Source organism: Ursus americanus, chromosome 10, assembly GCF_024610735.1.
Source record: "Ursus americanus isolate L20-20 chromosome 10, mUrsAme1.1.p, whole genome shotgun sequence".
NCBI lineage: Eukaryota > Metazoa > Chordata > Mammalia > Carnivora > Ursidae > Ursus > Ursus americanus.
The window spans coordinates 50225202-50252574 of NC_142136.1; the positions used below are offsets into that span (position 1 = coordinate 50225202).

At 36.2% G+C, this 27373-nt stretch overlaps 1 protein-coding gene across 5 annotated transcripts in view; it reads left to right on the forward strand.

Annotated features, from left to right (window-relative positions):
* Nucleotides 1-27373, forward strand: part of NAA16 (N-alpha-acetyltransferase 16, NatA auxiliary subunit) — a 62143-nt gene that overhangs the window by 23392 nt on the left and 11378 nt on the right. For all 5 annotated transcript variants that reach the window (XM_045811106.2, XM_045811108.2, XM_045811105.2 and 2 more), the window contains 5 exons: nucleotides 1945-2051; nucleotides 16605-16677; nucleotides 19058-19227; nucleotides 19582-19734; nucleotides 24222-24350. In XM_045811106.2, the coding sequence (XP_045667062.1) occupies nucleotides 1945-2051; nucleotides 16605-16677; nucleotides 19058-19227; nucleotides 19582-19734; nucleotides 24222-24350 (632 nt within the window). The remainder of the gene's footprint in view (nucleotides 1-1944; nucleotides 2052-16604; nucleotides 16678-19057; nucleotides 19228-19581; nucleotides 19735-24221; nucleotides 24351-27373) is intronic.

Consider the following 27373-nt stretch of genomic DNA (forward strand, 5'->3'; position numbering starts at 1 on the left):
AGAAGAGGAGTTGAGAATAGCCATGAAGATAAAATGCTTGTTTTCTCAGCTGATGTCAGCAAATATGGAAAAGACTCTTTCTTTTTTTTTTAAGATTTAATTTTATTTATGTATTTGAGAAAGAGAGCAAGCACGAGCAGGGGGGAGGGGCAGAAGGAGAAGCCGACTTCCCACTGAGCATGATCCCAGGATTCCAGGATCCCTGGGATCATGACCAGAGCTGAAGGCAGATACTTAACTGACTAGGCCACCCAGGCACCCCAGGAAGAGATTCTTAACTATAGAAATACAGTAGCTGTCAGATATCAAGGCCTCTCACGATAGACATTTATTGAGTGGTTACTTTATGCTGGACGCTCTTTTTACTGCTATGTACTGATCTGGTTTGAGCCACGCAGGAGTAGTCTTGAGGCTGCTGGCGTTGTTGCCCTCACCTGCAATGGGGAAAGTGACGATTTTAGGGGACAGGTTACTTGCCCAGGGTCACACACATAGGAGGTGGAAGAATGCACATTTCTCTAAGTACCTGCATCTCACTGTCCACCACAATATTGTTAACTTTTGCCTTATGTCAGAGAAAGTGCTAGAAAGACTTGAGCTCTGGAACTACTTTTGAGTTTTAAAGAAGTAGTGATATATATTTAACCCAGAGTGAAATTTTGTGTTGTCTTGGTAATCTGATTTTCAAAACACTTAACACTTTGTGTATGATCTAATAAAAGATTAGAGATTATCTAAAAACAGTCTTTATAGTAACTTGAGTTAACGAATGTCGAACCTGTTTTTGATAAACTTTCCTTCCCCTCAATAAAATTTAATCTTTTTCAAATTCTTATGACATCAAATTATATCAAGTACGCATGTTTTGTTCATAAAACCAGTCACAACAAATAAAAAGAAACACTTAGGCTTGTTGGTATTTTTTTGTCAAGTGTTGTGATTCATAATAAAACCTTAAGAGGTAGTTTCAGTAGTTTTACTTTAGATGAAGCCATTTATGACATATGTATCTTTTTTTTTAAAAATGAGTGAACAAATCCATGTCCTTATATATTAACTCTTCCTCTCAAAAAAGTTAAAGCTTTAACTAAGTTAAAGGTCATGTTGTATTTAAAATTAAAATTTTTCCAATTTTTTCTGCTTCCAGAAAGTGATGCCAAGTTTTTTTGTAAGGGTTTAACAATAATAGAATTATTTACTTGATGTTGCAAATAGGGTATTTATTTTAATTCTAATGTTAAAATGCTCTGGGGCTCAGTCTAATGTCTAATAAAAGTTTATTTTACTTATTATCCATCTTACCCACTGGAATGTTAAGTTCCATGAGGGTAGGATTTTATTTTAATTGTTTTAATTACGGCTCTGTCCTTAATACCTAGAACAGTGCCTGACACATGGCGGGTGCTTGAAAGAGGATTGCGGAATGAGTATTGAAGTAAGCACTAGTTGATTTGGAGAACATTTCAAATTCTGCTTTCGTGCTTAAAAAGATATTTTGGCTGCTAACTGAATATAGTGCTGGTTACAATAGAATCTTTTTATAGTTTGCAGAGTGCTTTATAAAGTATCTGCAAATGAGGACTAAGTCTGTGCTAGTCAGTGAGATTAGGAAGGAGACTTGCTATGGGGACTATATTCAGAATGGATAGTAAGTAACTTTTTCCTCTACTTAAAGCTGCACAATCATTTTGTTTACTTCTCTTTTGAAGTGTTCTTTGAAGATATTTTAAACCTAGATCTAGGGAAAAGTAGAGTTGCCAACTAAGATATTTAGTATTATCCTTTTTTGGTGGTAACCATCAAGTAATAATGCTGACAGACTTTTGGGTTTAAAAATAGGATGGGGGATCATTATTTTTGAGGGAGCTTTATTTTTATTTGTAAAATCATTTTGAGAACTGTTTGCATCAACTGAAGTATAACAAAGTACACTTTTGTTTCTAGGTGAAAAATTTAGAGAACTAATGGATAAGTTCCTGAGGGTTAACTTCAGTAAAGGCTGCCCACCCTTGTTTACTACTTTGAAATCTTTATATTACAATACAGAAAAGGTAAAATTTGGTCTTTATTCAGTTTTGCTATAATCTTTTTACTAACTTATGATAGAAAGATTTCCATGTAAATAATATGCTATGATTTAATAATTTTCTCTATTCTAGTAATATATTCACCTTAGTTTAATCATAGATGAATATATGTATGTAGGATAAATACTATCAAAGGAAATGTCAATCTGTGAAATTTACAGAATAAAGGCTTTTATAAAAGCACTAAGATTATAAAGGTTGTTGTTTTTAATGGGTATACTTTTCTTGTAGACTTTTAAATTTGATATTGACACTAGAAGTCTATATTTAAGTATTTCATGATGTATTATTTCATAGTTTTTGGATTTTTAAAGTTTGTTTTGCATGCTTTTAATGTTAGAGCTTAGATAATTGAGTTAGTGCAACAAAATGCCATTTGGTCTACAGAGTATTATTAGTTTTAACTAGTAAGCAACATTTTAATAAATAAGGATAGTTTTGGCTCATTCTTGCATAAGGAGAATAATATTTTTCTACCTTTAAAATTAGAAAATAGGCACTTGAAAATAGGTCTTAAATTAGGTAATTGGAAAATTAAAAACAAATAGAAAACAAGTTATACTTCTGTTTCCAGGCATTGTTTTCTCTTTCTTAAGGTATAAAGTCTTGTGCTCTTTTCTGTAGTCAGAATTTCTGAAAGCTACTAGTGGATAAAGAGAAGATTTTATTAGAAGTGCTAAAATATTTGTAGTGAAACCTGTCAATTATGAGTTTAGTTTTTACCCATAATTTGTAAACTAGCAGTAATCGTGAATATAAAATATTGAAAACAAGGTCAATGATAGGTGGTATAACTGATTGACACTTTCTTTTCTGGGGAAGCAGTTTTCATAAACAAAATGGGACAACTGATAATATTTAGTGCTCCATAAGTAAAAGGTGTCATTTATATTTTTTAAAAAGTTTCTAGTTCGTTAATGTCTGTAGTATGCTTTATTTGACTGTAGTAGCACTGCTGTCACTTTTTGGTAAATAGTGTTTGATTCATGTGAAAACATGGAACAGTGCCTACCAATAATTTCTGTAAGTTATTTAAAATAACATTTGCCAAAATTCCTCCCTTACTCTTTTGGGCAAGGGTGAGAGAAGAAAGGTGAGATGAGACGTCAGAAATAATAGAGAACTTACATGTGTGAGTTTGAATACAGGTTTCTCCTGCCACCTGAAAGTAGAGCGTTCCTATGAAATTTCTCATAAGCTGAAATGGTGTAAAGTTTGAAGAGCAATTGGCATTAATTTATATGGAGAATCTCTTGAACATTAATTTATATTTGAAAATTTTTTGATATTCCCAGGCCCAAAAATGACCTTTCTTTGGCTTTTCTAATGTCTTAGGACACATCTTGCTAACAGATACACAAAATAAATTGAGATAAAGCACAAATGCTTACAGACACAGTTCACATCTATGGTGACTTGATGCTGAGTGTCCTTCCTGAGAGACTGGGCTTGGTGGTGTCCCTCTAGATGTTCAGAGTGCGGGATGCCTATACGGGCTCACTGCAAAACAAATCCTGAGCACTGTTTTCACTTTTTGCCTTTTTTTGTGAAAGCAAAGATTCCAACATCGGTCTTTGGTAAAAGTGAAGTGGTATCACGAGAGGTGTGAGCTTTTGAAAAGCCCGGGACACCTGTACTACTTTTGTAATAACATCTTGCAGCAGCTTCTGAATACAGTGCTCTTTAAAGGATTTGTTCCTCTTAGGCCATTGAGCATTCACGGGCTCTCTCAGTTTTCACAAGGGGCACAGACTTTTCTTTTCTTTGTTTGAAAGATTTTATTTATTTGACAGAGAGAGAGCACACAGGCAGGGGGAATAGGAGAGAGAGGAACAGACTCCCTGCTGCAGGGAGCCAGATGTGGGGCTCAGTCCCAGGACCCCAGGATCGTGACCTCAGGGCAGACGCTTAACTGACTGAGCCACCCAGGCGCCCCAGAATTTTCTTTTTTCTTTCTTTTTTTTTTTTTTTTAAAGATTTTATTTATTTATTTGACAGAGATAGAGACAGCCAGCGAGAAAGGGAACACAAGCAGGGGGAGTGGGAGAGGAAGAAGCAGGCTCATAGCAGAAGAGCCTGATGTGGGGCTCGATCCCATAACGCCGGGATCACGCCCTGAGCCGAAGGCAGACGCCCAACCGCTCTGCCACCCAGGAGCCCCCAGAGTTTTCTTTTTTTAAAATCCCTCCGGTATTGACCCCAAATTACCATCCTAAAGATGTGAAGCATTTGTTGGTATTTTATACAGCATGGAAATTGCATTTTTAAAGAAGGCACTGAGAATGTATTAATTTATATAGGAACCTTTGACATCTCTTTAATGTTATTTTTAAGCCTGAAACAGGAATGTTTACCCAGTGCTTTTGAGTACTGAATTAAACCACAGAAAATTGAGTTCAGGTTATCAGAACTTAGTATGCTAAGAAAAAATGTACAAGCATGGGAAATGCTTTTCAAATAGTTTTGGTCACATGTATTTGTGACTTCTAAGGGTGTTTTTAAAATTGACTTCTAACCAGTCTTTTAGCTGAACACTGCATTTGAACTCTGGAGGAGGTACTTAGAAGAGATTAAGGCTGATAAACAATTATGGTTTCATAAACTTCCAAGTCTTAAAGAATGATCCAAGTCAGGTAGCATGAAAATAAAATAATCTTTTGAAGTTAGCCCAGGATGTAGTACAATTGTAAAAAAAAGTATTTTTAAAATGTCTGCAGCATTTTAAATTGTGCATATGCAATTTAGAAGCAGGGAGAGCATTTTTTGTGTAATTCCTGTCAGGGTTTTTCCCCTGTGAATTTATTTGTGGTATCTGTATGTAGCTGTAATAATTTTTGACCATAAAGTTTTGTTTTTCCTTTTTCCCCCTGCAAGTTCGTAAGCATTTTATGTGTTATTGTATAGTCTTATCTTCCTCTTTGATGACTGCATGCTCTTTTATCGGAGTCATACCTCCATTGTTGACCTTTGGTTTTCCAAGCTTTCACTGTTAAAAAAAAAAAAAACATTATAAATAACTTTGAACACATAGCTTTACTCAGGACTGTTTCCTTCTCACAAATTCTTAGAATAAACTAACAGGTAAAAGGTATGTACATTTTGTGGTTCTCAATAAGCGTTGTACTTCGGTTTCTAGGAGGTTTTAGACCCCAGTTTGTATTATCACTACCAGTGTGTGTGTGTGGAAGGTTCACTGTACCCTCACCAGCGTTAGGTACTCTTAAATGTTTTACCTTCTTGTGTTTGCTTTCCCATGGATATAGTTGTTTTTTTTTTTTTAACATAAAGAGGTTAAAAATGTAATATAACAAGGTTTGTTGATCTTTGTTTCTATTAGGGAAGTTCATCTATTGTTTTAGAAACAGTTTGGAAGGTCCTCTTTCTCTAGGGCAGTATTTCTCAAGTTGCAATGAGGGAGGGGATTTTGTTCCTGAAGGGATATTTTTGGTTATCACCACTGTGGTGATAGAGGCCAGGGATGCTGCTAAACGTTCTGCAATGTGCAAGACAGCTCCACAGCAAAGAATTCCATTAGTGACCTCTTGGGCTAGATAATTTGTCATAGGGGACTGTCCTTAGCGTTATAGGATATTTAGCAGTGTCCTTGGCCTCTACCAACTAGATACCAGTAGCTTCCCCCCAGTATTTTTGTTGTTGTTAATAGCTTTATTGAGATACATATCTACCTACTTGAAGTGTACAATTCAGTGATTTTTAATATATTCAGAGTTTTGTAACCATCACCACAGTGTAATTTTAGAAAATTTTCATCACCTCAAAAAGAAATCCCATCCCCTCTAACATTAGGTAACCACTAGTCTACTTTTTTTTCTATGGATTTTTCTGTTCTGGGCATTTCATACAAATGGAGTAATATAATATGTGAGCTTTCATACTCTATTGTTTTTTATTTAGCATGATATTTTCATCCATGTGGTAGCATGAATGACTACTTCATTCTCTTTTATCACCAAATAATATCCCATTGTGTGGCTATACCACATTTTAGCAGTCGATGGACACGTTGATTGTTTCTACCTTTTAGTTATTATGACTAATGGTGCTGTGAATATTTGTGTGCAAGTTTTTACGTGTACATTTCCTTTTTTTTTTTTTTTAAGATTTTATTTATTTGAGAGAACACACATGAGCAGGGGGACAGGCAGAGGGAGAGGGACAAGCAGAGTCCCTGCTGAGCGGGGAGCCCAATGCGGGGCTCGATCCCAAGACTCTGAGATCATGACCTGAGCCGAAGTCAGATGCTTAACAGACTGAGCCACCCAGGTGCCCCTACATGTACGTTTTCATTTCTCTTAGGTATATATACCCAGGAATGGAATTGCTAGTTCAAATGGTAACTCTGTGTTTGCACTTTAAAAAGACTGCCAGATTGTTTTCCAAAGTAACTATACCATTTTACATTCCCACAAGCAGTATATGAGGATTCTGATTTCTATATATTCTCACCAATAATCCACTTGTTATTATTTGGCTTTTGATTATAGCCATCCTAGTGAGTGTAAAGTCATCTCTTGTGGATTTGGTTAGCATCGCCCTGATGAACCAATGATGTTGAACAGCTTTTCATGTGCTTATTGGCCATTTGTAAATCTTCTTTGGAGAAATGTCCATTCAGACCCTTTGGGTTATTTGTCTTTTTATTATTAAGTTGTAAGAGTTCTTTGTATATTGTAAATTTATGTTCCTTATCAGAGAAATGATTTGGAAATATTTTCTACCATTCTGTGGGTTGTCTTTTCACTTTCTTGGAAGTATCCTTTGATGACAAAACTTATAGTTTTCATGAAGTCCAGTTTATCTTTTTTCCCTTTTGTTGCTTGAGATTTTGTGTCATATCTAAGAAACCATTTCAAATCTAGGGTCATGAAGATTAATATATATCTACTAAGAGTTTTATATTTTTAGTTCTTTCATTGAGGTCTTTGATCCATTTTGAGGTCATTTTTGTATATGGTGTGAATCAGGAGTCCTGCTTTTGCATGTGACTATCCAGTTTCCCAGCACCTTTTGTTGAAAAGACTCTTCTTTCTCTATTGAAAGGTCTTGGCAGTTTTGTTGAAAATAAATGGACCACAGTGAAGGTTCATCTCTGGGACTCTCAATTTTATTTCACTAATCTATATGTCTGTCCTTATGTTAGTACCACATTGTCTTGATTACTATAGCTTTGGGATAGGTTGAAATTAGGAAGTGAAGTATGAATCTTTCTAGTTTGTTCTTTTTCAAGATTCTTTTGATGCTTCAGGATTCCTTTTATTTTAATTTGAATTTTAGAATCAACTTTTCAGTTTCTACAAGAAACCAGCTGGAATTTTATAGGAATTGCTTTGAATCTGTAGATCACCTTAACAGTATTAAGTTTTTCAGTCTATGAACTTTAGATGTCTTTCCATTTATTCATTATCTTCTTTAATTTCTTTCAACAATATTTTGTAGATTTCAGTATACAAGTCTTGTACATCTTTTGTAAAATTTACTTCTAAGTATTTTGTTCTTAATGCTATTCTAGTGGAATTACTAATTCTATTTTCAGATTGTTATTGATAGTATGTAAAATACAGTTGATTTTTTTATATTGATCTAGTATTCTGCAGCCTTGCTGAACTTGCTTATTAATATATTATACGTTGTTGATAGTTGGTGTAATGGATTTCTAAGCGTTTTCTTTTTAAGATTTATATATTTATTTTAGAGAGGGAGTGAGCATGCACAAATGGGGGAGGGGCAGGGGGACAGAATCTTCAAGCAGAGTCCATGCTGAGCATGTAGCTGTAAATGGGGCCTAATCCCACGACCCATGAGATTCTGACCTGAGCTGAAACCAAGAGTCAGACGTTCAACTGGCTGAGCTACCCAGGTGCCCCCTGCCTTTCCTTTTCCTTAGGATTTTTATGTGCAAGATAATGTCATCTGCAAGTAGAAAGTTTTATTTCTTCCTTTCCATTTTGTATTCTTTTAGTTTCATTTTCTTTCTTTTTTTAAAGATTTTATTTATTTATTTGACAGAGAGAGAGAGACAGCCAGCGAGAGAGGGAACACAAGCAGAGGGAGTGGGAGAGGAAGAAGCAGGCTCCCAGCGGAGCAGGGAGCCCAATGTGGGGCTCGAACCCAGGACCCTGGGATCACGCCCTGAGCCGAAGGCAGATGCCTAATGACTGAGCCACCCAGGTGCCCCTTAGTTTCATTATCTTGACTAATTCCCCTGTTCAGAACCTCCAGTACACTGGTCAGTAGAAGTGATTAGAGTGGACATCTATGTCTTGTTCTTGGTCTTAGGAGAAAACATATCGTCTTTCTCCATAAAATATCATATTAACCATGGATTCTGTGTATATGCCCTTCATAATGTTGAAGAAGTTCCTTTCTGTTCCTAATTCACTGAGCATTTTTATCATGAAAGCGTGTTGGATTTTGTCAAATATTTTTTCTTTGTCTATTGAGATGATTGTGTGTGTGTGTGTTTTATTCTCTTGCTATGATGTTTTACATGAATTGATTTTCAGATGTTAAAGCAACCTTGCATTACTGGGATAAAACCCACTTGCTCATGGTGTATAATTCTTTTTATATATTGCTGGGTTCAATTTGCTAGTATTTTATTGAGGATTTTTTGGGTCTGTTCCGTAGAGGTACTGATCTTTAGTTTTCTTGTGAGGTTTTTGTCTGGTTTTGGTATTAAGGTAATAAAGGCCTTATAATGAGTTGAGAAGTGTTTCCTCTTCTTTTTGAAAAGTTTATGAAAAATTGGTGTTATTAAATATTTGGCAGAATTTACCAGTGAAGCCATTGGGGCTTGGACTTTTCTTTATGGGTAGTTTTTGATTACCTATTAGAACTCTTTACTTGTTATTGGTTTATTCATATTTTCTATTTCTTTTTGACTTGGTTTCTGAAATTTGTGTTTCTAGAAATTTGTCCATTTCCTCTCAGTTATCCAATATTGGCATACAGTTGTTCATCATATTCTTCTATCATTTTATTTCTGTAAAGTCAGTAATAATGTCTCCTCTTTCATTTTCAATTTTAATAATTTGAGTCTTTTTTTTTTCCCTTGGTCAGTCTGCTAAAGGTTTGCCAGTTTTGTTGATCTTTTCAGAGAGCCAAGTTGGGTTTGTTGACCCCTTTTCTACTTCACTGATTTTCACTCTAATCTTTTTTATGTCTTTACTTCTGCTTGTTTTAAGTTTATTTTGCTTGCCTTTTTCCAGTGTCTTTTTCCTAACATGTTCTAGTGTTCTATACTTTTGTCTTTTACTTTGCTGATTAATGACTGAGAAAAATAGGCTTTCTCTAACAGTAAAGATCTGTATTTGCACAGAAAGTTATTAATACAATCAGTTATTATTTAATTTTAGTTCAGCTGTCAAGGCTATATAGTCTGTATAATTCTTTGTGTGTTTAGTGTCTTAAAGGAACCAAAATGACTAAGGAGGTACAGATTAATTTTGGACTTCGTTTCTCACCTATAATGGAAAGTATTTTCTCATTTTCCTCTCTAGCCATTCACTGTGTCAGACTCTTGAGTGGAGACAGTGAATCATCATTAAGTTTTGTGTAGGTTGTTACAGGTCCATTTGATTCCACTGAAGCTGGGTATCAGTGCCCTGGAGCCTCTGAGAGGATAAAGCCTCAGTGTCACAACAAAAAGTGTATGGCTATCCACACACAGGAAGGGAAGGCAGGCTGTTTACCAGAAGACCTTTCTTTCTCAGGTTAAATGTGCCCATACTATGAATATAGTCCAAGATCCTTTCTCATTGAAAGACTTACGGGGCCATGTGTGTCCTTTTGAAACTGGAGACAGTGGGCACGAAGAGAAAACTTGGCCTCTTGTTTGGTGAAAAATGAGAATGAACTTCATTGGAAGATTTTTATGAGAAGTATTGAATCATTTGGTTGTTGTGGCTGGGAGATACCTATAATTTGTTGGTAGGGGTAGGGGTAGTGAGTATACTGGATTTTAATCCTGGAGTGCATTATCTGTAAGGTATCTTTGGTTCTTTCTTTATTCTTAAGTAACTCAGGCAGGTGTAAAATTAACACCTATCTCCTATCTAACTTCGGCTGTGAAGGTAAATTAGAAAAAAATGAACCTGAATAACATTATAAAAATAATAGGATTCTGTCATCAGTATAATAATAACTTTCACAGTTATGGTCCAGTAAAATTCTAAATTAAAATGCTTTATTTCATATTTACTTTCAGAAAACTGGAAGGTTTTTAGAAGGTGATATGGGCGTAATTACTAAAGAAAGCAAATTTGATTTGCATCGGGGCAGTATGAAGGAATTTTTTTTTAGATGCTCTAAGTAATGGAAGAGCTACATTAAGAATATATGTATCTTTGTGAGAATTACAGATTTCTCACTAAAAGGAAAAAAAGGGAGTCAAACAATCCCTTTCTTTAAAAATTCCAAAAGGCATTATTTGCAGTGGTAATAGTATAAGAGAACACCCCAACCGGTATTTTTGAGACATTCTGATCAACAGTTAATGATAATTATAATTATGTATGTGAATGAGTTTTTTGTTTAAAAAGAGTTTTAAATTTGGGGAGAGGAAAATAAAAGCAAGTGCTTTTCCTACCTAGGAAGACCTCACAGTATAGTATAATGTCTGCTGACGTGCATTTATTAAGCTCCCTCATGATTTTTACCAAATCTAGGTAACACTGATAGTGTAATTTACTTCATATTTTTCACTAAATTTGATTGCTTTTTTGTTTTTCATAAAACCATGGGTTTGTGCTAATATAATTTTTTATAAAACACATAAAGCAAAAATAAAACTTAAATTTCAGTTGTTGAGTTAATTATAATCATCTTGTATTGTACTATATGCACTACACTTTGTGAAATACTGGTGTAGGGAAAGGAGCATTGTTTTGGAACCAGGCCTGATTTGGAATCCTGATTCTATCACTATTTGTCCGAGCAATCACCTGAGTCTGTTTTTGGATCTTAAAGTTGGGAAAAGACAATACTTAAAGGTTGATGTGTGTTTTAATTAAATGATAAAATTTGTAAAGTGCTTGTTGATTCAGAGAAGATGTTCAAGAACTGGTCCTCCCTTATCTTACCATCCCCATCCTCACACCTCATCTCTGCAGGAGACTCCTTAATTTTAATGTCGTAGTTTTTGGACAACTTATCTCTGTGATTAGCTCCTTCAAAACCAAAATTGTCGCTACCAATCATACATTTATTGGAAGTTAATCTAGCAGTTTTGTTACTTGTTGATAAATTATTGTGCTTATTAGTTTTTTTTAATTTGGGTAAAACCCAAAAAGTTTCAGTAGCTTTTGTGTTGCGGTAACTATTTTAGACATGTGATTTGTATGTGTATGTAAAAAATCTGTATTGTGCAAAATTGTGTATTGGATATGGCGTTCTAGAACTTTGCCTTTAAGGTTAATAATTCTTTAAACTTGCACATAAGAAAAGCAGGTCAAGGGCCATACTTCAGGAAATTACAGTAGTCACAGTATTTGCTCAAGTTAGATTTTATGAGCAAAAATAAAGCTGCTTCAGTCCTGATCACAAACATTTAAATCAAGAGAAGGGGGTTGAACTTGGAAGTTTTTCAGTTCATAAAAAATTTTGGCTTTATAATTTAAGATGTCAATTTTGACGCAACTAATGAATCATCGAACTTTACATCAGAAACCAGGGATGTACTGTATGGTGACTAACATAATATAATAAAAACACATTAAAATAAAAAAAAAAAGAAACTAGAAAAAAAATGCCAATTTTGAGGCTTTTAAGTTTTTATTGTGATCTTAGATAACGAACTCAAGTGGGTTGGATTTCTTGATTTAATGGCAGTGGCAAAATACTGTTTTCAAGAAATTATCCATTACATATTAAGTTTTATAAAAAAGGAGTTAAGTTTACTTCCTCATTGAGATATAAAGGGTAAGTAAGCTTGAAATTGGTCCTTATATCTCAATAAAATTCTTTAGACTAATTTCATAGACAAATTTGGAAAATTAATTTTCACTTTACTACTAAGTTAGTGATTAGAAACCAGATTTTTTAGATTAAAGAAGTATGCCTAATGAACCAGGATTGCTGGTGTTCTCCACTTTTTTTATTTAGGTGATTCCATGTGGACTTTGATTATCTTGATTTTTTTTCTTTAATCAGATTTTATTGTGAAGTCCTGAAGCTGGAGATCTGTTTTGTTCAGTATTTTTTATATTCCTTTTAAAGAATTATGTGTAATTTCAGTATATGTTTCATTGTACTTTTTAAATTATTAAAACAAATTATGTTTTACCCTAGAAATTCAAAGATACTACACCTTTACCTAAAACCTGCTCTAGCTGCAGTTTTTTCAGCTACCAATAGATGGCATTGTGAGTTCATGAAAAAATAACTGCCTCCGTAAATTAAACTGGAATACTGAAGTCTAAGCCTGGAAAGTTTCAAAGTTACAGATATTCTAAGTGAGATTGTTGGGGTGGGATTGGTCATGGTAGGCTAAAAATGTCTGTTACCTTTAATTTTGTCTTATAATGATAGTTGGTAGATTTTGTGGGTAACATGTATATCAGTTTGCAATCTCTAGTGTGTATCTGAATTAACAGGACGGCTTGCTAAAAACAGATTGCTGGGCCCAGAGTTTCTGATTCTGTAAATCTGGGGTTTGGTAAAAAATTTGTATCTCTAACAAATTACCAGGTGTTGCTAATGCAAACATTAATGATGTTAATACTCTGAGGAGCACACTTCAAGAATCTCATGTTGGTTGGTTTGTTTTTTATTGTGGTAAAATACACATAAACATAAACATAAAGTTTACTGTCTTACTATTTTAAGTGCACAGTTCATTGGTATTGAATACATTCACATTATTATGCAGCCATCACCACTATCCATCCCCAGAACTCTTTTCATCTTCTAGAACTAAAACTCTGTACTCATTAAACAATAACTTCCCATTTTCCCCTTCTCCCAGCCCCTGGCAACCATCATTATACTTTCTGTCGCTATGATTTTGCGTACTCTGAGTACCTCATGTAAGTGGAATCATAGCATTTGTCTTTTTGTGACTGGCTTATTTCATGTAGCATAGTGTACTCCAGCTTCATCCGTGTCGTGGCATATTGCAGAACTGCCTTCCCTTTTAAGGCTGAGTTGTGTGTAAATACCAAATATTGTTTATCCCGTCATCCATCGATGAACATTTAGGTTGTTTTCACATTTGCTGTTGTGGCTAATGTTGCTGTGAACGTGAGTGTACAAATATCTCTTCAAGACCCTGTTTCCCCTTCTTTTGGGTATATACCCAGAAGTGGAGTGCTGATCATTTGGTGGTTCTAGTCATGGTTTTTTGAGGCAGTAACCATACTGTTTTCCAGAGCGGCTGTACCATTTTGTGTTCCCATCAAAGTTGTTTTCTGTGTTTTTGATAGTAGTCATTTTCCTGGGTGTGAGGTGGTATCTCCTTTTAGTTTTGGTTTGCATTTCCATGATGATTAGTGGTGGTGTGCATCTTTTCACATGCTGATTGGCCATTCTTATATCTTCTTTGAAGAAATGTCTATTCAAGTATTTTGCCCATTTTTGAAGTGTGTTGTGTTTTTGTTATTGAGTTTTAGGAGTTCTCTATATATTCTGGATATTAGTCTCTTATCCAATTTGCACATATTTTCTCCCATTCTGTGGGTTTCTTTTCATTTTTTACTCTGTGTAGTGCCTTTTAATGCACAAAATTAAATTTTCATGAAGTCCAGTTTGTCTTTTTTCTTTTGTAACATGCCTTTGGTGTCATCTCCAAGAAATCATTGTATCCAGTGTCATCAAACTTCTGTCCTATGTTTTCTCTAAGAGTTTTATTTTCTTAGGTCCTTCATTTAGGTTCTTGAGTTAATTTTTATATGTGGTATTAGGTAAGGGTCCAGCTTCACTCTGTTGTGTATGGGTATCCAGTTTTCCCAGCACAATTTGGGAAAAGACTGTCTGTTCCCCAATGAGTTGTTTTGGCATCTATGTCAAAAATCATTTGACCATATATGTGGGAGTTTATTTCTGGGCTCTTTGTTATATTCCAGTAGTCCCTATGTCAGTCTTTATGCCATTCTCACACTGTTTTGATTACTGTACTATAACTTACTCTAGTAAGTTTTGAAATCTGGAGTGTGAGTCCTCTGGTTTTGTTCTTTTAGCTTTGTTTTGGCTATTTTGGGTCCCTTGAGAGTCCATGTGAATTTTAGGATGGGCTTTTCTATTTCTGCAAAAAAAACCACACACACACAAAGTGTTATTGGGATTTTGATAGTGATCACATTGAATCTGTACATCTCTTTGGGTAGTATTGACATTAAAAATTTTTTTTATTGAAGTATAGTTGACAAGAATTGACATTTTAATAGTATTAAATGTTCCAATCCATGAACATGGGATGTGTTTCCATTTATTTGTGTCTACTTTCAGCCACATTTTGTAGTTTTCATTATACAAGTTTTTCACTTCCTTGGTTAAGTTGATTCCTAAGTATTTTCTTCTTTTTGATGCTATTGTGAATGGAATTGTTTTTGTAGTTTTTTTTTAGGTTCTTCATTGTTCCTGTATAAAAATACAACTGGTTTTGTGTGTTGACTTTGTATCCTGTTACTTTCGTGTGTTGACTTTGTATCCTGTTACTTTGCTGAATTCATTTGTTTTAACAGTTTTTGTTGTTTTTGGAATTGTTAAGGGTTTTGGGTTTTTTTGTTTTGTTTTTTTTGTTTTGTTTTGTTTTTGTTTTTTTGGGTAAGGGCAGAGAGCGAGAGAATCTTAAGCAGGCCCCACACTCAGCACAGAGTCTGACGCAGCGCTCGATCCCATGACCCTGAGATCATGACCTGAGCCAAAACCAAGAATCAGACACTTAGCTGACTGAGCCATCCAGGTGCCATGGAATTGTTAGGGGTTTTACAAGTAAGGTCATATCATTTACAGAGATCATTTTATGTTTTCCATGCTCTGGCTGATTTAATGGGCACCACTTGGTGTTTTGTGCACTAAAACTGATCAGATCAGGGAAAGTTTCCTGTCCTACTATTAGTCTCTAGTCTTAATGTATCCCTGTGAGTCCAAGAGAATTGCCCGATTAGTTATAAATGTGCCTTGTCTCATCCACTCATTGATACAGCAAGAAGTTAGAAGCTACTTTCTGGAGCCTTGTTGCTTGGGTTAAATTCTGGCTTCACCATGGTACACTTTTCAGCTTATTTTTCTTTTCCTTTCGTCTGTAAGATCAAGTTAATAATAGTGTGCACCTCATAGGGTTCTTTTGAGGATGAGTTAATACAAGTAAAGTAGCTAAAACAATGATGCCATGTAGGGTTGGCTATTACTATAATTATTATTTTAATACACGTAAAGCACTTGTAACAGTTACGGGCTTCTTACTGTCATTCCCATCTGGTATGTTCTTTTTGTCTGGTAGTATTAGTGGTATCCCATGTTTTAAAACTAGAAAACTTTAAAAATTATCACTATTAAAATAATACCACATTGGTCAGATACTATTAAAAGTTTTAATGGATTTCCTTCATTTTTAAGCCTTTACTCTTAAAAAAAAAAGATTTTATTTATTTGAGAGAGAAAGAGTGAGAGAGACAGAGCATGATGGAGTGGGGGGAGGTCGGAGGGAGAAGCAGGCTCCCTGCTCAGTGGGGGAGCCCCATGGGGGACTTGATCTTGGGACTTCAGGATCATGACCTGAGCCAAAGGCAGAAGCTTAACCAACTGAGCCACCCAGGAGCCCTAGACCTTTACTCTTTTGAAATTCTCAAATAAGATAGTTATATTTTCCAATTCATTCTGAACAGTTAACATCAATAGGCATTTAAAACCAATTGTATATATTAGCTGTTTTTTTTTTCTCTTGCACTTCTAATTTTTGTCACTTTTTGTTTGCCACTTTCAGGGCAGAGCACGTTACAAGTGTGGCTTATCGCTTTTCAGTCCTACTTGAGGGGGTCACTGAAATGCAAATCTGTTCATCAAAATGATCACTAAAGTAAAGGGAGTGTAAACATCTGGTTAGGAGTTTACGTAACCTTTTCCATTGAATCACGTGTCATTTGGATCATTTCACTTGACTTTTTTGTTATGAGTAGCTTTAGAAAATCTGAACATATAATGGCTTACAGCTTCACAATATAACAGTGAGAAGCAAAAGGCAAATAAACTATTGGCAAAAAAAAAGTTTTTGTAGTAATTATTGATAATTTGTCCTTCGAAAACTCAAACCTACTTGTTGAGATGAGAAATTAATGAGATTCTCTTTTACTTTTAATGAAGAGAACAGTATATTCTCTGTGTTTTTCTTGCTTTCCTCTCACATGGGGGATGCTGGGGGGAACAGACACCCTAGTAGTTTAATTAATTTATAGTCCTGAAATAACCTCTACGTTGTTTCCAAATCTAATATACTCCACAGTATGTATAAATACCTTCAATAAAATATTTAAAAAATTTAAAACTATGTTTCTCTAACAGATTTCTATAATCCAGGAGCTTGTTACGAATTATGAAGCCTCTCTTAAAACATGTGACTTTTTTAGCCCTTATGGTAAGTTTAAATTAGATTGAATTGGAATTTGATTACTCATTTCAATCCATTTTTAATCACTTATGATAAAACTAGCTTATATTTTATGTATGTCCTACATGATACCTATTTACTAAATAGTTTTGGGTTAGTGAATAAAATGAAAAGAGCACTTCGAATCTTGCTTAGTTTAAGGTGGGAGTTAACTCTGTTTTAACATGAGTAAGCAGACTTGAGAGGTTGAGGGGTTTGCCTAAGATCATACAGTTAGTTTATATTGAAACCCATTTTTCCCAAGTTCCTACTTCTCTGTTCTTTCTACTCTTTTATTACTTTAAATTTTGTATGATGTGGTCCTTCGTTTCTCTCTTTATAGGGACATATGTAAATCAAGGCATCTTAGTTGAGTAAACATTCTAGAATGCTTTCAGTCATGCAGATGGTAACTTTAGTCTGAGTTCTTCATGAGTCTTTTACATGTTATTGCCCTTTCGTTTTTGTTAGTTTGAAACAAACTTCATAATGAAATAACAGACATAGAAGTATATAGCAGAATGAACTCTTGTGTCCCCATCACCCAGTCCCTGTGGCCAACATTTTGCCAGTCCTATCTGAAGTTATATTCTGTCTACTTTCTTTTCTGGGGTATTTTTAAGGCATACATCCTGTTTTACCTGTCTGTACCTTAGCGTGCATCTCTAACGGTTTGAAACACTTACACAGAAGATGCAGCCATGGTGCTATCTCACACAAATTAACGCTCATATATAATACCTAACACCCAATCCACATGCAAGCTTCCCCAGGGACCTCAAAAAATGTCTCTGTATGATTGGTTTATTTGAATCTGGCTCCAACAAAGGTCTACACTTTATGTCTCTGATAGTCTGATAGTCTTTTAATCTTGAGCAGTAGCCTCCCCTCCCATTTAAAAAAAAATGCCATTTGTTGAAAGGTCATTTGTCTTACGGAATGGCCCATATTATGGATTTGGCTGATCGCTTTCTCCTGGTATTATTTAATATATTTTGCTCTCCATATTTCCTGTAAACTTATAGTTAGATTTATAGGCTTGATTAGATCCAGGTTTCTTGTGAATACTTCTTACGTGATGCTTTGTACTTCCTGTTGTCTCACATCTGGAGCCAGAAGATATTTTGGGTGTTTCTCTTTGTGATGTTATGTTGATCCAGGTTCAGACGTGGTCACCCTGATCTGCTAGTTAAAAAGCTCCTCTTACCTGATGATTTTGGCAGCCCCTAAGGACCATTGCCTCATCCCTTATTTCTTTCGAATCATTTTCCCCCTGCATTTAATAACCAGAATTATTCTTTTTTTTTTAAGATTTTATTTATCTATTTTATTTATCTATTTATCACACAGAGAGTGAGAGAGGGAGAGAGCACACAAGCAGGGGGAGCGGAGCGGCAGACGGAGCTCGATATGGGGCTTGATCCCAGGACCCTGGGATCATGACCTGAGCTGAAGGCAGATGCTTAACTGACTGAGTCACCCAGGCGCCCCTAGAATTCTTCTTATAAATTTATGAACTTGCCCTCATCAAATATTTGGTTCCCCTGAAATATGGTTTATATAAAAGGAACAAGATAAATGCTTATCTCTTTCCTTTATTTATTGTTTTAATTTATGCTAATTTCTGTGTTCACATTGTTCTTTCATTTGATTAGCTAGTCTAGGAAACTAGGAAACCTGTTTTTTTTTTTTCCTGTGGTTTTTGTTAAATTCTCCTTTCTCCTCTTTCTTCCTAATTTCAGATCTATATGTCTTCCCTGCCGATATCCATTTTGAGAGCTTAGTATTTCTTATCTACTCTTGTATAGCTCGAGGTTCAGAATGGGGAACAGAATAGAGCTCAGCTGACTGTGTGTGACTGCTTTTGTCACATAGTAGGGTTCATTCCACCTTGTCAGGGAGGTCTCTTCATACACTTCAACTTTGGCTTCCCCTGATGTAGAGTTGAGACCTAGGAAATGCAAAGCCCTGGGAGGTCTTGCCTGTGTGGAGTCTCACGGTGATAGTTAGGGACTTCTCTTCACCCAGCTGTTTCCCCTGAGTTTCCTGGGCCTGCTGCCTTGCGTTCTCAGCCAGAGAATCCATAAAGTTAGACCAATTTACCTCTTAACCCCAGGACGGTTTATTCGGAGTGAGGTAGGGGTTAGAAGCCTATGAAACCAGTATCTTGTTTCTCTGCCTGACTGCTACTATTTGAACTTTATGGCATGAAGTCCTACCTTTCCCTGTTGAAACTGGTTGTTTTTCTGGGGTTTTACTGCTTATTCTTATAGCAATTATTAATTTCATCATGCATTAAGGGGAAAGTATGTGATTTGCTTTACTTTGCCTTCTTCTCTATAGTAATTTTATGTTTGTTTGCTTGCAGAGAATGGGGAGAAGGAACCCCCAACAACACTGCTCTGGGTTCAGTATTTCCTGGCACAGCACTTTGATAAACTTGGGCAGTATTCTTTGGCTTTGGATTATATTAATGCTGCAATTGCTAGTACTCCAACTCTAATAGAATTATTCTATATGAAAGCAAAAATTTACAAGGTAAAATCTTAGTCATGTTTTTCAATAGTTGATGAATTTGGCCACTTTAAGAACCCTTGGAGTTTTTTCTGTATGAAAAATAACTTCTAGGGGACCCTGATAATCTATTTCTATGACTCTAATAATCCTAGGGTTTTATGTTACATAGTGGTATAATCAGTGTATGATCAGTGGTAATCCCTTGATACATATCTTAGTAAATGTGAATTATAATTTATCCAAAGATTTCTAGATAAATTTGATAGATATGGTACCAAATTTCTAGTTTGTCTTTATCAACTTTTAAAATTTATATTCACCCATAATCTCTTAATCATAAATACTGTGGTTTCCTTAATACTTTATTTCTTAAAGCACATAGGTAATCTCAAAGAAGCTGCAAAGTGGATGGATGAAGCACAGTCTTTGGACACAGCTGATAGATTCATCAATTCCAAATGTGCAAAGTACATGCTTCGAGCAAATATGATAAAAGAAGCAGAGGAAATGTGCTCCAAGTTCACAAGGGTAGGAAATACCATACGTGAGCATATACTTTTCTGAGTTAGTAAAATTAAACTTCAGTTCTATGATGATTTGTGAAGTTTGCCACTAAAGTTCAAAAGAATTCATTTTTGTTACTATTTGTGTTAATCCCATCTAGATCATGTCCTAGGTGGTTTCTTACTGTGGTTGAGTGTGTGTGTGTGTGTGTGTGTGTGTGTGTGTGTGTGTGTGCGCTTCTGGTGGTGGATGGTTGAAAGATAGGAGCACAATACTTTTATGCACAAATAAACAATATGCCAGACTTCGGTGCTTATGTGTAATATTTAATTTACAGCTCTTTTGTCTCAGTAATTTGTGGCTACTTTTTAATTTCTCTCTTGCAGTTGTTTCAGAACTGCTCATAGAGTTCTTTCTATGTAGAACTAACATTTGTGGGGGCGCCCTGGGTGGCTCAGTCGGTTAAGCCTTCAACTGTTGGTTTCGGCTCAGGTTATGATCTCAGGGTCCTGAGATCAAGCCCTGCATCAGGCTCCACTCTCAGTGCAGGGTCTGCTTGACATTCTCTTTGCCTCTGCCCCTCCCCCCACTCATGCGCACAGGCACGCTATCCCTCTTTCTCTATCAAATAAATCTTAAAAAAAAAAAAAAGAACTAACATTTGTAGACTATAGTCTCTGACGTTTTAGAATTTAAGTTCTCCAAAATTATTGGGCTAAACATCTATTCTTTCCCTTTCCCTCCTTCACCATCCTTACATATCTTTTACCATGTGAACTTTCTGTGTTGTTATGAAAATAATAAGTTTATAGTTAAAAATATATGTAGACTAATAGACCAGGTAGCAGATTCACACATATTTGGAAACTTGGTATATAGCCAGAGATGCTTTCAGAATCAGAGATGAAAAGACATTGCTGGCACAGTTAGTTATTTGTATTGACAAAAATAAAATGACATTCTTTTGCTGGACATAAATCAGTTCCAGTTTGATTAAAGAAGTATTATAATTTATCTTTAGAGTTTGAGGTAGGAAGCATTTCTTAAGGCATTGAAAACACATGTAAAAGTAAAATTAATACATTTGACCGTATTAAAATTAAAGTTTACCTATAACAGAAATAACCATAAGCAGGGGCACCTGGGTGGCACAGCGGTTAAGCGTCTGCCTTCGGCTCGGGGCGTGATCCCGGCATTCTGGGATCGAGCCCCACATCAGGCTCCTCCGCTATGAGCCTGCTTCTTCCTCTCCCACTCCCCCTGCTTGTGTTCCCTCTCACGCTGGCTGTCTCTGTCTCTGTCGAATAAATAAATAAAATCTTAAAAAAAAAAAAAAAAAAAAGAAATAACCATAAGCAAAATGAGAAGGTAGACCATAGAATTGGAGAAGGTATTTCCAATCCGTATGATGGAATAAGAATTTATAAAGAACTCCACAAAGAATTCACTGAAATAGTTATTTAATACACATTGAATTGTGACATTGAGGCATAATGAGGAAACCGTGTTTCCAAGTTTAATTTCCAATTTTTAATGAAGATACTTGGGAATAAATAATTTTTACCTCTAAACCCACATTACGTACACAGTGGAGGGCTTTAGTGCTGGTGTCTGTGAGTAAGTGATTTTAGATGAAAGTAAGCTACCACTGTGCCCTGTGATACTAAGGTATTCCTAATGCAGCCCCGTGTACCACCTTCCGTACATGTTAACTAGATTCTGGTTGTGTCAGGGTGTTTATCAAAACCTCCTATAATTTAGAAGTCACAGACTAGCTTGAGCTTTTATTGTGAACATTTCACTACTTAGAAGACTTTCCTAGAAATAAAAATGCACACACACACTAAACCTTAGTAAGAGAAAGACAAGATAAGAGAACCATGGGCAAAGGATGTGAATAGTTAGTTCACAGAAGTGAAAAATGGAATGACCAAAAAAGATGCTTTCATTAGTAATCAGGGAAACAATAAGGTCTCATCTTGTAAGTCTGGTGTTAGTAGGTATTGATAAATAATCTGTCAAATATACAGATATCTCATATATATGTATATATATCACATATGTGAAATATATGTATATTTATTATGGCCTATAGGTAGTAGCCTTTTATGAAAATTTAAGTGTGTGATATGTGTGTGTGTGTGTGTGTGTGTGTATGGAATATGTGTATGTATATATCTCTATATCTCACACATTTAAATTTTCATTAAAGGCTACTACCTATAGACCATTTGTTGTCTCTCACTCATCAGAAAAATGGCTTTTTCATCTGAACCTGCCTGAATTCTGCTGTCTCATATTTAGAGTAATGCAAATAATCTGTATACCATTTGTGAGGGGAACTAGTAGCTTTAACAATTATTAAGCACTGAGCGAAGTAGTTTATATCCATAGTCTCATGTAATCCTACCAGTTCTCTAATATCATTACTCCTATGTTATAGTTAAGAAAATATTTAGAGTGATCAGGTACTGTGCTAGCTGGAGATCACCCAGCTGGTCATTCATTTTGGAGCCAGGATTCCAGCTTAGGGGTCTCTGACACTAAAACTCATGTTTTAGAATTGTAATAGGAGCAAGAAACTACAGTGACTGATGTTTCTGAGATTCACACGCCATGGGATCAATAGATGCAAAATGGTAGATGTAGGGGGAAAGCATCAGCAAGAATGATGGGTATCAGGTTAGGAGAAAGAATAACAAAATGAGGAAAATCATGGTAGTGTTTATGTTCGTGTAGCGCTGAACCACGTGTCTGGCATTTTGCAGCAAGGTGATTGAGGCTCTGAAGGTATCACATGGTACATAGTGCTGGGGTTCAGACTCCTCCGTGCCCTTCACACTGCAGCACAGCTTTAGAGATGGGAAGATGGTACCAGAATAGATGTAAAAGCAGCGGTGTTGGTGCAGGAGAGAACCACCCGGAAGGCCAGAGCGGAGATTAGAAGGGAAGTGCAAGTAAAATGAATATACCAAACTTCTTAAGTTGAAGAAGTCCAGTGATTTTAAAAGCCAGCATGCACATACACACCCCAAGCCACAGTCAGCCAGGATGTGTCTGAAAAGGCACCACAAAATGAGGAAGAAGGGGAAGGGTTGGCTGTTTGAGGAGAGGAGTCCCTGAAATTTGTGATCCAGCTGACTTGTCAGAATTTCGTCTGGTCATCCACTCTTGACAAGTTGTCCTGCCGAATGGAGAGCTGCTTCTGTTCAGCCCCCTCGTTCCTTGGCCAGGCATGGTCCTAATGTGTGGTGGATAGCCCACTGAGCCAGGAGAGGAAGACTGCTAACCTTCAACAGTCACTTTATGTCTGATTATAAGGGATTCTACCTGATGCTAGTAAGTCAGTGAAGTGGCACATTTTCTTCTTGTAGATTTCTCACAGTTTTTTTAGAGTTTTGTACAGATTTGCTGATTCCAGCTGGACAGTTCTAGTTAGTAAAGATTTTCAAATGAAAAGTAATGTAGGTTTCTTACAAAAATATGTAGTTATCAAAAAGTGGAAAATATGTACAACCATAAGGAAGAAATAGCATACAGCCATAATTCCATTCACTGAGAGAGAACCAGTTTTTACACTTTTAATGAGAATGCTGAAAATTGAACTGGGCACCCAAAAATGAGTGTGAAAAGAACTGAAGACTGAAATTATTTATGTACGTGTACCTTTACCATCTTCCCTGGGGGTCACATAAAATACGTTTGAAATAACTCTTCTAACTTATGACAAAGCTTCAGTGGCCCTCCATTGAAACTAGGTGCTTTAGGTCTTACACAGCTCAGAATTCTCATTGAACCCGAGGTAGCAAGTATTTTTCACAAATACCCTTATTTGGCTTTGTCAGCCCACTGCAAATGAGAGGAGTTGGCATGGAACAGGAAGCAGACACATGGACACGAAGAAAGTATCAACCGATAGGCCAAGATGGAGGGAGGAGACTGGGAACCTGGAAAGCAGGCTTGGAACTATTCCTAACAGATTCTGCAATAATGGGTGTACATCATAGTGACCTTGAGCCAGCAAGGCAAAGTTAAACAGCATTTGCTTAAAAAGAAAAAGATAGGCACTGCCTCATAGCATTACTGTCTTAAGTGGTTCATTCATTCAGTCATTAAGTAGGCTTCACGCCCAGTGTGGAGCCCAACACAGGGCTCGAACTCATAGCCCTGAGATCCAGACGTGAGCTGAGATCAAGAGTCAGACGCTTAACCGACTGAGCCACCCAGGAGCCCCTGTCTTAAATGGTTTAAATAAAAGTTTTGGTGTTTAAAACTTAGCTTCAGCAATCTGGGGTCTTTTTTGGTAGTGTTGAATACCCCGACAGAGCTGGGTGAATAAGACATTATGTAATTTTGAATCAGCAGGAGCCTTTGGAAGAACCTTGCGATATTTGTTTATTGCTATTTATTGGCATAATAATACTTGTAGCCATAGTTGTAAAAGAGAAAATGAGGATTTTAGGATTTCTTTTATTGTTTGCTTCCTATATTTCTGAATGCTTCCTTTTCAGGAAGGAACATCTGCCATGGAAAATCTAAATGAAATGCAGTGTATGTGGTTTCAAACTGAATGCATTTCAGCTTACCAGCGTCTGGGGAGGTACGGGGATGCCTTGAAAAAATGCCATGAAGTAGAAAGGGTAAGTTGTAGAATTTTGACTTTATTTTTCTCCTGTAAGGTGACGAAAAAGGCAGGTTGATTTCTACATGGGATCATCTACCTGTTCTAACTACTTTGGAAACTTCATTGTGAAAAAAAATCTGGATCTTTAGCATTTCAGACACTCAGAGGTTGTGAATAGATGATTGGTTTTTTTTGATCCTCAAATGGTTATGATTGTGACACGTCTGCATAATTTGGTCTGAGGGAAGAAGGAAAAGATTGACTTGTCAAGCCATTATTGCTATTATTAACATATATTCAAAATTTGCATTTCGTAATCGGGCCATTGTTTGATTTCCTCACTTGGCCCAGAAGGACACACAAGCTCATGGCCACCTCTTTCCCGTTTACGTCAGGATCTGCTCTGTAGTCAGCCTCTCTCCAGTTTGTCTTCCCAGGACACTTGTTCTCACGTCCGAGACTTCATACAGCAGTCTGTGGCTCGTTTGCAGGCTTATTTTATTACTTGCTTTTAGGATTATGTGTGATGTGCCTTAGTGAGGGGACTTTTCTTTTCCTTTGTGTGAATTTTGTTTTCCTGTTCTTTGTCATCTCTGAAGCACTCTCCTTCCAAATGGACAACAGGAGGAAAAGAGCCACAAAAGCACGCCTGAGGCAGTCCTCAGCAGCCCTCAGTTGTGGGCTCAGTCGGCGCCACTGCTCCCATGCTGACGCAGTATAAAGCCGCAGGCGCCGCAGTCAGGTGAGCCTGATGTCTGCACTCCGCAGTCACTTTGGCCTTTTTCCCCGTGTGAAACTTCTGAGGGGACCCAGAAGAAAGGCTCCGTCTTAGGGGGTGGCTTTTGCTGGGAACTGGAATGAGGATTCTACCTCAGCCCTTTTAGAAATAACCTAGGTTTTTGTTTGGTTTTGGGTTTCTCTGTTTTCTTTTTAGGCCTGGGCTTCATGGCTATATCTCTGGGGAAAATCCTCATCTTGTCCTTGAAGGTTATAAAGCCCTCAGGTGATACGTGAAATATTGAGGCAATATCCAAGCATTCTCGTTTAAATCCGGCTCTTATTTCTGTGATAACACCGTAGATCACCAGCTTGTTTCAACACTCCTAGATGACTAGTACTTCAGACACATTCTTCTCGTTATTAAGGAAAGAGATTTGTATAAACCAGATGTTCTCAGTGAGCAGTAGATTGTTTCCTGAATGAAGAAGCTGCTAGGTACTTACGCGTCAGTGATTCCAGCATGACCGCAGCTAGACATTGATCAGATTTTCTGTGAAAGTGAAATTTGCACATCCTTAGGATCGTTATATCTCCAGCTGCAGCCCCGCTCCTCCCAGCATTAATGACTACATATTCCTTTGTGATATTTATTGAGGATTGTTAGAATATGATGAATAGCTCTTCCATTACTTTCATTTAGATTATGCTCTCCCTTAAATGTATAGTGATGTGGGCTGAGTAACATGAAATAGAATTCTGTAGTGTCAGATCAACTATGTCTAGTTCAAGAAATAGGATTTGACTGATAGAAAGCATTTTTGAAGAAAAAAATTATAGAAAATCATTGGCTATCAGAGATTAAAATATGGTAGAATTTGTAACCCTCTGTTCATGTTACTAATTATTGCTAGAAACTTTACTGTTTTTATTTCAAATTTGTTAAATGCTTGAGGACAGAAGAAACTAGACACAAATTAAAAAAAAAAGAGCCTATTCTTATGTCACTTGTAAGCTAGTCTTTTATAGTGAGTAATTCGTAGTAAAAGTAAGGAAGACTTAACTCTTCTAGTGGTTGTATGTAGAAATGTGAATGCTTAGTACAAATAGGGTGATTAAATATTTACTAATGCTAAAATTCATTTCTAATAAAAATTATGTAATCTAAAAGAATTCTCAATGATATAATTTGTGAGGATTTAAGAGTAATTACAGAATTCATAGATTTATTATAATAAGTATCTGCATGAGTTGCTTTTGTGCCTGGATTTTAAGTATTTTAATAAAGAAATGAGCACCTTTCAAAAATAAAACTTTGCAGTTTACCTTCACCTTCAACAAATACAGATAGAAGTTCAAATAAGGGCTAGGCCTTTCTTCTGCCTTCAAAAATTCATTCAAGAATTCTCTCTTCAAGGGCAGTTTCAGCTATGATGTATTTCTGTGAGCTTTTAGTAATTGGATTTAAAATGTTACAATTCTGGAATGGTCCAGTGTAGTACTTTTTTTTGCTTTCATCTTGCCCCCCTCAGAGGATTTTAGGATTATATATAAAGGTTATGAAGTCCAGCCCAATCACTTTAGGGCTTGAGTTTTATTAAAAACAAAACAAAACAACAATCTTCAGAATATTGGATATAAACTTGTGTTCAGAATAATTTTAAACTATTTTATCTTTTAAGAATTTCTTTCTTTTCCTTTTTTTCCAGGTGATTAGTTTCTCATCATTTTAGTGTGCTGGTTTATATCTGAAACAGAGCAGTAATACATATTTCAAAAACTTTATGAGAAGATCTAGAACTTCCGATAGGCAGTTCATAACTTGGTCTTCCAGTGCATCTTAATCTTGATCCAGTTGATGCATGCTTCATAATGACCGATTTTCTATAAGGCGCATGGAGTTGCATACTGCTCTAGTTGGTCTGGTTATTATTTTTTGAGTCAGAGGTTTTTGTTGTCTTTCTGGATATGAGCTCTTGTTGGTCTCCTCCAGGAACTCTGAGAAGTAATGGAGTGGGAGCATCTGGGTGAGATGAGAGGGACTAATAGGGAATTCTTAAAGGAAACCACACTCTTAAGCTGTGAATAGCATTTCTTAATTCTCCACTGACTTGTCTTATTTCGATTCAAGCCTAATTTTGACAAGTTAAGCAATTCCTGCCAGCATTACCCTCCCCCTACCCCAAAAGAACTAGTAGTTTATGATGAGGGGAAAATTGGGTTAAAAGCCTGAGCTATATGTTAAAATTTGGGTATCTAATTTCTGCAGGAAGCTGGGAGGTGACCATATTGTGTTATTGTTTGGGTAAAGTATAGGGAAAC